This window comes from Galeopterus variegatus, unplaced genomic scaffold, assembly GCF_000696425.1.
Source record: "Galeopterus variegatus unplaced genomic scaffold, G_variegatus-3.0.2 Scaffold823, whole genome shotgun sequence".
Lineage (NCBI taxonomy): Eukaryota > Metazoa > Chordata > Mammalia > Dermoptera > Cynocephalidae > Galeopterus > Galeopterus variegatus.
In genome coordinates, this window is record NW_007726934.1 from 460,827 (window position 1) to 472,688 (window position 11,862).

Sequence of the window (11,862 nt, forward strand, 5' to 3'; positions counted from 1 at the left end):
TTTTGAATATTTAATCGTGTTTTTCATTTTAGTGCGATTTGGTACTGGATGCTGCACATGAAAAAAGTACAGAATCCAGTTCAGGGCCGAAACGGGAAGAAATAATGGAGAGTATTTTATTCAAGTGTTCAGACTTTGTTGTGGTACAGTTTAAAGATATGGACTCCAGTTATGCAAGAAGAGGTGGGTTTTGATTTGCTAAATATGCCACATGGTTTATTAGTTTTATTCAAGCAATCATTCTCTATAGTGGTCATACAGAGTTTTTTTTTTAAAAATATGTGCTTTCTGGAATAACCTGATTAAGACAATTTTTTAGGAAAATGTGAATTTTAATGTATTTTTGTTGGAAAATATTCAAAATTTCAGAGAAATTACTTGGGACTTTTAATAGCACAAATAATGAAAGTTTGTGTTCTATTAAAAAATAGTTCGTAAAGGATTTTCCACAGTTTCATGGTCAAAAATGCTATTGATTATACTCAACTGAAAATTTCTTGTCCTGTTTGGTATTCCTTACAGATTTATGCTTTAAACTAAATGGTTTAGTTTATAAGTGGGCCTGTATGTCTGTAAAGAAATTAAAGCATAGGGCTAAGGGACAAAGGCAGAAAGCTGTGGATGGAAAACAATTGTCTAATGAAAAAAATGATAAAGGAATAGAACCATATCTTTCTAAAAAACATTCAGAGTGTGTGTGGTTCTACGGTTTGAGAATTTAAAAGTGGTTATGAGTTATATAAAAACCTTGACTGTTTTATGTATCCATTGAGGAACGTAAGAGAATTGCTGTTATTCATTTGGAGAGAGTACTCTTCAGTGCTGGGTGTTCAGTAACATGTTGAAAGGTGCTTCTGGGCAATTTTGAATTTAGCTCTAAAAGTCTTTATTAATTTATGCTAAATTTTGTAGACAAATATGTAATTCTTTTGAAAATTGTAATTCATTATTTGATTTTCATGATTCGTTCTGTACCAAATGATGTTTTGTTGTTGGGCTGACTGTTCTACGTTGTTATTTGAACTGTGAGCATCAGGAGGTTAAAGCCTTTCTCTTAACAAGGTTCTCACCTGTTAGTTAACTTGCGTTTTCAGAGGCTGTAGCAATACTACATACTGTGTAACTGCTTTGAAATGCTGATGAAAGCACTGTGTACCATTTTTGTATCTTCTCAAATGTCTGTGTCTTTGATTCACAACTCTTTGTCTTAAGAGTCCTTCAGTGGCTTATAAGGAAACAAGTCTTTTTTTAGTTGTTACCTTTGGAGTTGATCTTATTTATGCCTTGGAGCACCAAATTATTTCTATTTATACTTATGCTATTGAAATATTTCAGTATTTTAAGTTTAAGAAATTGACTTTGGTCATAGCAAAAGAAAAAATAAAATTTTAGTTGAATTTAAACAGTATTGGCCACAACAAAAAATATGTTCCCTACTATATTAAGGACCAGGACACTTAGCTAACAGCCATTTACCTACCATATGCCTTGTTTTTTGTTTTTGTAGTGAATTGGCATTTCCCAAATTTGGTAAAGTAAATATTACTTTGAGGTATTTAAGGTAGCCTATTCTTTTTAAAAATTAATGTCTTTAAATTTTTATTATTTATATCTTAATTTTTTAAGTAATTTGGCTTTATTGTAGAAAGTCAAGAAAATACAGATCAGAGTGACAGCTTTGAAAATGTTTAGAGTACTCATAAGGGGATGGATATATTTTGCTATCTATTAAAAATTTAGTTTTCTTGATGGGGACATTCAATATTGGAGTAATTTCAGTTATTTTATTTCAAGACTGTCGTGGTTTAGTGAATTATACATTTGTGTCCAGTGCATAGTAACCTGAAAATAGTATTAAATGATGTGTTCAGGATTTTAGGTCTCTTTAGCTAGGTTCTTAAGACTGTTCTGGCAGAAGTTGCCATTTGTGTAAAAGAAAAGTATTACTTTGGAGATACTGTTAGTATGGAGAAATCAGTTTTAGGGTTATTAGTTAGCAAGATTTTGTTAATGACAAAAATTAAGGCATTTAGTACTGCTTTTAGATTTATATTATTTTTTATGAGAGACTTAATCAGATTTCTAGTCTCCTGGAGTAAAGGAAGGTAGGGTTTGACCAATGCTTTTTAATACCAGGTTCATATTCAGTCACCCAGGGAGTTTTTTTAAATGTCTAGTTCTCACTTTTAGAGATTCTGGCTTAATTATAATTAGCCTGGGTGAGGCTCTGGGCATGTGATTCTGAGATGCAGTCAGGGATGTGAGCCATGGGTTTCATATGATGAGATCCTAGGAGTGGCTCTGTTCTCTTGTGTCTCAAGGATTCGTGCTTTCTTTCCTTGCCCTTCCAGTGCCCTTTCTGTCTCAGAATTGGAGATTATCTTGAATAATCTCTGCTGGTATCATTTGATACTACTCTTCTATATCTTAAATGGACAAATGGATTGAGATTTTTAAGGATTAATAGAAGTGAATGGGTGATAAGAATGAAGATACTAATATAGATTGTAGCTTTCAAAAAGAAAATTTGTTTTGCGAACTTCTATCTTATAATTCTTTTCTATAATATTACTGTCAAATTCTTTTTTTTTCTTTTTTCCTTTTTGTCTCTTTTTTACTGACCGGTAACGGGATCGCAACCCTCGGTGTCGTGCCCATACCAGGGACCGGCAATGGGATCGCAACCCTTGGCGTTGCACCCGCACTGCGCTCAGCTAGTGAGCGGGAACCGGTCTCCACATGGGATCCGAACCCTCGGCGGGAGTGCCACCGCGCTCCCAAGCGGCGCACTCTCCAGTGCGCCACAGGGCCGGCCCTTCTGTCAAATTCTTAAAGTTGATAATAGCAACTAAAATTTGGGTGTCAGACTCTGTGCTAAGTACTTTACATGCATTTTTTTCATTTAATCATCAGAACTTCTTTCTGAAGTGGTTATGCTTATTATCCACATATTATAGATAAGGAAATTGAGACACATTTAAGTAACTTGGTAAAGTGAGGATACAAACCCAGCTCTTTAATCCTAACTCATGTGCATAACATTATACTATAGTGACATGAATTATGTGATGTGATTTTTTTGTTTAGCAGAACTGTCTCATAATTAGTCTGCATTGATGTTAAAGGATTTCTCAACAAATAAAGCCAAAAGTTAAAAAAAATTTTCAAGCAGAATAAGATACAGATTATTGTATTATTCAGCATTCTTTTCTTTTTTAAATCTTTGGCTTTATTTTTGGGGAAACCTTTTAAAGTGAGTAAGGTCAATGTGGACTTTAAGTTGTTAATGCTAACTTCATTGATTTCAACAAATTTTAAAAGTTGTCATATGCATATATGCAAATGAATAAAAGGCCTAGAAATAATTGATATCTTTTTATGATACAGTGAGTAAGTTTCATCTGATCTCGTGAATGTTACGCATGTCCTAGTTTGGTTTATAGACAAAATGGAAGTAGCTTTAAGTCTTACCAACTGTGGGTCCCTTTGGCACACACATAATTAGAAGAGACCATGAGATTACTATTGAAAAGTCAGTGTGTGTTTTATCCTTTATTTGAATTCCTGTGCAGACAAGTCTGGAATGCTCTCATTTTCTGTTCATTTTGCCATCTGCTTTTTAGGGCATTCGGTTGCCTTTGTTTCTGCATCTGTTTACCTTGGAATCTGCCTATTATCTATCTCTGGTTGCTTTTTACTTGATTTCCTGTCTCTTTCCAGTGACTCTTACTCACGTGCTTTCTTCCTTCACCTCTGTGTTGCTCTTTTTTTCCTTCTTGTTGCTATTTTATTCATATTTTGCTCTTTGATTTAATTACTGGGCTCAACTACATTTTAGTGACTTCTCTTCTACTTTCTTATTCCATTGTCCTTCATACTTCCTGCTGCTCCTTCATTTCCTTTGTAGTATTGTCAACCTGGTTAATGGGTCAGCAAGTCCACTCATCAATAAATAAAGTGTTATTGTAGCATGGCTGTGCCTGTTCATTATGCAGTGTCTGCATAAGTGTTCATTATAGCTGCTTTCATGCTTTTTATGCTATAGTGATAGAGTTGAGAAGTAGTAACAGAAACTGTATGGCTTGCAAAGCCAATAATTTTTACTATCTGCCCTTTTACAGCAAAGTTTGCCAACCGTTGGCCTAAGTCATTTTTCCTGCTTCATTTGGGGCTATTAGGGCTGATCAAAGTACATGCTATGCTGGCTTTGGTGAAATAACACAGAAGATGCTTTGTCCCTAAACTTATTGCTCTAAACTCATGTTTTGACTGTAATACTGTGTAATCTCATGCAATTTCTTATTTGTGACCATTCTAATTGGATTTAGTTCAAGGAATTGGTTTGCTTACCATGCCCTTTGTCACACAGTTAGTGAAAAATCATATAATGAGAAAATTGGATCAGCCAGCCACCAAAAAACAAATTGTTTAATGGAAATGATCTCCATCGTCAACTACCTGCTCTTTCCTCCATCTACCAGTTTATCTTCCTTCTTGCCATCATTATTCTCTTTTCTCTGGTTTTAGTAGAGAGGATGTTTAAGCCAAGCAATAATGCCCTTGACCCTGTCCCTTCCACCACCTTGCTCTTTTGTACCACCTCTCTGTTTCTGGACTCTTCAACCTCTCCCTTTCTACTTACTCCTTTCCGTTAGGCTAAAAATCTGCTCAAGTCCCTCCCTCTCATCCTAAAAAGGATCCCTTTTGAGTTCTTTAAGCTACTATCCTGTCTGAGGGTACCAGTAACTTGTAATTGCCATGTCCTTTGGACCCTTTTTCAGTCTTTACTGCTGCATCTGACACTGTTGATTTCACCCTCCTTAAAGATCTGTTCATCTGTATTTCTTGTCTTTATTGATCATTCCTTCCCTGCCTCATTCCTGGGCTGCTTTTCCTTCACACTGCCCTTAAATGTGTTTGTGCTCCCAGTGTTTCTTTGCCTACTGCTCTTACCACATGCCTGTATGTGTGTGTGTGTGTGTGTGTGTGTATGTATGTGTATATATGTGTATACACACACACACACACACACACAGAGCCATTCAGCAGATACTTAGCTTTGGGATGTGTTCATTGTTATGCTTGTTGCTACGGACAGTACAAAGAAATACAAGAATCTATTTTGGGTCCCTTTTGAGAACCTAGTGAAACTGTATACCCTCACCCTATAAAACACACACACAGACTTTTGCATTTAATTTTATGGTATTCACAGTTGCCCCAGGGAATTCATGTACCCCATGTTAAGAAGCTCTGCTCTGGGCATTTTCAGAGTTGGAGCTACCAAAGCATGTAAAAGAATTACTATTCATCAGACTCCATTGAGACTATGCAAGGCAAGAGAAAAAAATGGGCCACCTCACTAGTAATCAAAGAAATGTAGTTTCAAAGCAGTGAAATATGATTTTTCATCCATCAACTTGCTGAATGGTAAAAGTGAGAAAGAGTAATACTATCTGGTGATAGCAAAGGAATTGAAAAGCAGGCACTTACTCTCTGCAAGTAGTATAGTTTAAGTAAAAACAAGTACCATTCCTGAACTCTTCAGGAGGTATGTAACTCAACTCAGTTGAGGACAATTTCAGTAAGTTAATTTACTTGGCAGTATTGTGTAGTGGTAGCATACCAGTTACTATCTGGTTTTAGTTTTATTTTTTCTCTTGCTTTGCCCAGACTCGGTGGAGTCTTATGAATAGCAGATATATTAAAACTAGTAATATAGCAGGGCAATGAAGGAATGTAGATAAATCTTCTCGGTTTTAATTTTTATTCCATCTAACTGCAAATAGAAATTGCTTTTTTACCTGGATCAATCCTGGCAAATAGTATTAAGTGAGCATATACACTTGAACAGTTATTCTTTTGTATTATATTAGAAAAGAACTATCTGAATCTGTATATATTTGCCAGGAAACAAATATTTTTGTACAGCTGTAAGCATTAGAATTCATTTCATTTTACTAAGTTTTCTTAACCTCTTTCTGAACACTTTTGCCATAGGTTTGAGAGTAAATTGTTGTAAAAAGACTATTGTACTTGGCTAATAGTATTGGTATTTCAGTTCCCAAATTCTGTTTTTTGATTCCCGAACATTTCTGAATTTACTTTTTTTGTCCTAGCTTTTCCATAGAGTCAGTTTTTCCCCTTTTTCTCTCTTTAACTTTTGAGCTGAAAATAGTACTTTTTATTGAAAAAAAAAAAGTGCTCAAATAATATTAGACTAATTTTATACTTTCAGAAGGCACAGAATTCTTTCAGCCAGCTTCTCCTCTTCCCTCAAAATGGGATCCTGAACCAGGAACCTAATGGAGAACCTGAAAAGAGAATGGTTTACCTCCTGATACTCTCTTTTGATCTTTTTTGGCAATAGTGTGGGAATTAGAAATCTAGTATTCTTTGGCATTTATTATCTCGTTTTTTAAATCCAGCAAACCTCATGAAATGGGTTACCGCATTTTTTCTTGTTCTTGTTAGTTTTACACCAGTCAGGCTTTGCTGTAGAATTTGTTGTGTATTTGATTCTCTGGAGCCTGGACTCTTTTCAAAGGAAGCTGGTTTGTGAGTTTAAATTTTTCTTTTCTTTTCTTTTCTTTTTTTTTTGTTGAATTGATTTGGAAGTCAAATACAGCAGCATTTTAAATGATAGCATTTCTAAACGATTTCAGCTCAAATTTTAATTTAGCTAATTTAGGTTTTAAGAAAATTGCTTTAAAATTGTGAAATTACTAATTGCAGTGTCTTTTATGTTATGTAGTGGGCTTAGTGAAACTAAGATATTTTATTTTAAAAATGTTTTCTCTTAAATTTTAATTGAAGAATCCAATTTGCACATCTCACAAACAGAAAGTTGTTAGTAGGGAAAAGAGCTGCTGCTTTTTATTATTTAAGCAGGGTATCTTTTTCTCATATTTTTTCTAGTTTTATCTCACTATCATAGTACTATAAAATTTAATAATTCATTCTATATAGGAAGAAAATTAGTTTTCTTTATTATTTATGCATTCTGGTGCAAATTGGCGCTGCCTAAATAGAGATTAGGATCACTATTTTTATATATAATTATCACTCAGATACATATTTACTGTGACTATTGTTCCTTGAAAGTTGTCAAAATGAGTGCCAACTCAAGTAAAGTTAGACAAAAGCACGTTTGTATTTTCCACTTTAAACTTTCTTCCTACTGATACACATATCACATGCCAGTCTTTTGAATCTCATGCTTCTGATAAAGTTAAAGCAAGACAACATTAGAATACTGGCTAATCTGAACTTTTCTGGAAAATGTAAACTCTTAGGACACGTAGTTTTGCAAAGAAATAAAGATCTGGTTTATTGTAATACTGATTTTTTTTTCCCATTGCTGAGTCACAAGGCAGCATTGTAGAAATAAAAGATTTTAAGTCTTGAACTACCTCCAGCTTTTGAATTGCTTTTCAGTAAAGTAAATTTTCTTTTATTTGGAAACACTATCACCTGCTTGTCATTACCTGGACTGTTGAGAGCAATATTGGTTTTTTTGGTTTTTTTTTCCTAAACTTTGTTGAGACATAATTTACATACATTCCAATTAATTTAAATTGTTTAATTCCTTTTTTTAATTAGTATATTCACAGTATTGTGCAGCCGTCATCATTGCAATCAACTTTAGAACATTTTTATCACCCTCAAAACCTTGTACCATTTAGCAGTCACTCCCCACTTGCCTAGTAGCCCTAGACGACTACTGATCTTTCTGTCTCTGTAGATTTGCCTATTGAAGATATTGCATATTAATGAAATCATATAATATATGGCTTTTTGTTTGTTTCACTTAGTGTAATGTTTTCAAGGTTCATTCAAGTTGTAGCGTTTATCAGTACTTCTTTCCTTTTTATTGCCAAATATTATTCCATTGTGTGGTGGGTATACTACATTTTATTTATCCATTCATCAGTGATGGACATTTCAGTTGGTTTCACTTTTTAATTGTTAGGAATAGTACTGCTATGAATGTCATTGTTCAAGATTTTGTGTGGATGTGTTTTCACTTCTCATGGGTGTATATATATATACCTACAGGGGAATTGTTAGGTCATATGGTAACTATGTTTAACCTTTTGAGGAACTGCTGTGCTGTTTCCAAAGTAGCTGTATCATTTTACAATCCAACCAGCAGTATATGAGGGTTCGAATTTTCTCACATCCTTACCAGCACTTGTTATTGTCTCCTTGATTATAGCCATCCTAGTGGGTGGGTATAAAGTAGTATCTCATTGGGTTTTTTTTCTCCTATTAAAATTTTTGCTTAAAAAATTACATATGCACACATGGTAAAAAGTTCAAAAAAGTACATAACAAAAGATATAACAGTGAAAATAGAAAATAAGCCTTTTCCCTGTTGTCTTCCACCAAGACAGATATTGGATTTCTTTTCAGAGGTATTCTGTGTGTGTGCACAAAATATTTGCATATATTTTAAAACAAATACAAAACAGTATCACATAACTATACGTCCTCTACACCTTCCTTTTTTTCTTGTTTTAATAAAATGTTATTTGTAATTGACAAACCACAATTATATATGTTTATGAGGTACAATGTGATCTTTTGATATATATACATACAATGTGGAATGATTAAATCAAGCTAACTAATATTTCCATCACCTCACTTCTCATTTTTGGGGGTGAGACTTTTGAAATTTAGTCTCTTAGCTATTTTGAAATATATAATTAATTATTATTATAGTCACCCTGTTGTGCAGTAGCTCTCAAAACTTATTCCTTCTGTCTAACTGGAACTTTGTACCATTTTACCAACAGTCCTTCCCACCCCCTCACCAACCACCCACCATCCTACACTACTTCTATGAGATCGACATTTTTAGATTCCTCATATAAGCGATATCATGTGGGTTTTGTCTTTCTGTGCTTTATTTCACTTAGCATAATGTCCTCCAAGTTCATCCACGTAGTCATGATCATTGTGGTTTTGATTTGCATTTCCTTAATGACTAATGATGCACATTTTTTCATGTGCTTATTGGACATTTGTATGTCTTCCTTGGAGAAATATCTCTTTTTTTTTTGGACCGGTAAGGAGATCACAACCCTTGGCACGGTATTGTCTGCACCACGCTCAACCAGTGAGCGCACCAGCCATCCCTATATAGGATCCAAACCCGCGGCCTCGGTGCTACCAGCGCCACACTCTTCGAGTGAGCCATGGGGTCGGCCCGGAGAAATATCTCTTTAGATCCGTTGCCTATTTTTAAAATTCAGTTGTCTTTTTATTACTGAATTATAAGAATTCTCAGAAGTATGGTTTGCAAATATTTTCTCCCATTCTGTGGGTTGTCTTTTCACTTTTTTTGGTGGTGTCCTTTGAAGCATAAAAGTTTTTAATTTGAATGAAGTTCCATTTATTTGTTTTTTGTGCTTTTGGTGTCATATCTAAGAAAGTATTGCCTCATCCAAGATCATGAAGGCTTATTTCTGTGCTTTCTTCTGAGATTTTTTAGCTTCTAAATTTAGGTATATGATTCTTTTTGAGTTAATTTTTGTTTTAAGAGTGAGGTAGGGGTCCAGCTTCATTGTTTCGCATGAGAATATCTAGTTGTCCAAGCACCAATTGTTGAAAAGACTATTGGTTTCCCTTTGAACGTCTTGGCACCTTTATTGAAGGGGTCGGCCCGTGGTTCACTTGGGAGAGTGTGATCTGATAACACCAAGGCCACAGGTTCAGATCCCTGTATAGGGATGGCCGGTTAGCTCACTTGGGATAACATGGTGCTGACAACACCAAGTCAAGGGTTAAGATCCCCTTACCAGTCATCTTTTAAAAATAAGTAAATAAATAAATAAATGATAAAGATTGATGGACTCTCAGTTCTATTCAGTATATCTATATATCTGTCCTTCTGCCAGCACCACGCTGTTTTGATTACTGTTCTTTTTGTAGTAAATTTTGCATAATTTTTTTTATGTTTATTTATTTTTGTGGCTAGCCACTATGGGGATCTGAACGTGTGATCTGGGTGTTATAAGGCTGTGCATGTAGTAAATTTTGAATTCAAGAAGTGTTGGTCCTTAAAGTATGTTCTTTTTCAAGATTCTTTAGACTATTCAGGGTCCATTGCATTTCTGCTTGAATTTTAGGGCCATTTTGTTGATTTTTGCAAAATGTCAGCTAGGATTTTGATAGGGATTGCATTGAATCTGTAGATCTATTTGGGGAGTACTGCCATCTTAATAATAAGTCTTCCATTCCAAGAACATGAAACAGAAACATCTTTCCATTTATTTAGGTCATCTTCAGTTTCTTTCAAAAATTTTTTGTAGTGTTTGGGATACAAGTTTTACACTTCTCTTGTTAGCTTTATTACTAAGTGTTTTTATTCTTTTGGATGCTATTGTAAATGAATTTTTTTTCTCAATTTTATTTTTAGATTGGAGGAATGTTGTTTTGATATCTTTTTATCCAACTAATATATAAAGTTTTCTTTTCACTCTTGAGAAGGATAGACACTAATCTTTTTTTTTTTTATTTTTTTATTTTTTTTTTATTTTTTATTTTGTCAATATACAATGTATATGATTATTATGGCCCACCACCGACACTTCCCGCCCTCCTCCCTCTCTAGACACTAATCTTTGAGCATTTTAAAGTGAGGACATACTTTGAAATAGTCTGTCCTGCCACCCCTTGCTGATTTATTAGTTTTTCACTGAGATCTAGAGCCATTTATACGTGTCTGCTTTGTAAGATTCTTTCTCTTTTACATCCAAAAGAACTTGTAATTGTTACATTTGGAGGTCAAATTTTCATTGTGTTTCTTCGTAGTTTAAAAGTAATAATATAAATAATATAAATAATTAAAAAGTTTCATAACTTTTTTGGGAGATAAAAGCAAAAAACTTTCTTCTTTTGAAGCAAATGATAAAGTAGAATGGTTAGTCATTCTACAAGACTAGATACATAAAATACGTTATAGGTTGAATTGTAGAGGCTAAGCTTACCTGAATTAATTTTAATTTTATTTATTTTAGCCCATGATAGTGCACTTCAAAAAGATTCACATCTTTCTCATCCATTGTTTTACTTTAAGTACTTGAAATAATACAGATGCAGGGGTTCTTTTGGCTAAGTTAGGGAAGAAAGTTGTTTTTTTCTTCCTTTTGCCTTGTTCTATAAACTTTTCCTTAGTAATGTCATATCCACATTCTTTTTTTGCTCTGTGTTCCATCTGATGGTTTGTATCCAGACATTGTTGTGATCTACTAATGAACTTTTCTTCCAGATTTCTTACTTCCAGTCAATCTTGAACATTGGCATAAAGAAATATATATATATATATATATATATTTCTTTATGCCAATGTTCAAGATTGACTGGAAGTAAGAAATCTGGAAGAAAAGTTCATTAGTAGATCACAACAATGTCTGGATACAAACCATCAGATGGAACACAGAGCAAAAAAAGAATGTGGATATGACATTACTAAGGAAAAGTTTATAGAACAAGGCAAAAGGAAGAAAAAAACAACTTTCTTCCCTAACTTAGCCAAAAGAACCCCTGCATCTGTATTATTTCAAGTACTTAAAGTAAAACAATGGATGAGAAAGATGTGAATCTTTTTGAAGTGCACTATCATGGGCTAAAATAAATAAAATTAAAATTAATTCAGGTAAGCTTAGCCTCTACAATTCAACCTATAACGTATTTTATGTATCTAGTCTTGTAGAATGACTAACCATTCTACTTTATCATTTGCTTCAAAAGAAGAAAGTTTTTTGCTTTTATCTCCCAAAAAAGTTATGAAACTTTTTAATTATTTATATTATTTATATTATTACTTTTAAACTACGAAGAAACACAATGAAA

The 11,862-nt window shown here is 33.8% G+C and overlaps 1 protein-coding gene across 1 annotated transcript in view; it reads left to right on the top strand.

Annotated features, from left to right (window-relative positions):
- The window catches only part of ATXN2 (ataxin 2), a gene marked incomplete at its 3' end in the record, with an annotated part of 57,435 nt that overhangs the window by 9,600 nt on the left and 35,973 nt on the right, over nt 1–11,862 (top strand). Inside the window, exon 5 of the mRNA XM_008572709.1 lies at nt 33–183. Within this exon, the coding sequence (XP_008570931.1) occupies nt 33–183 (151 nt within the window). The remainder of the gene's footprint in view (nt 1–32; nt 184–11,862) is intronic.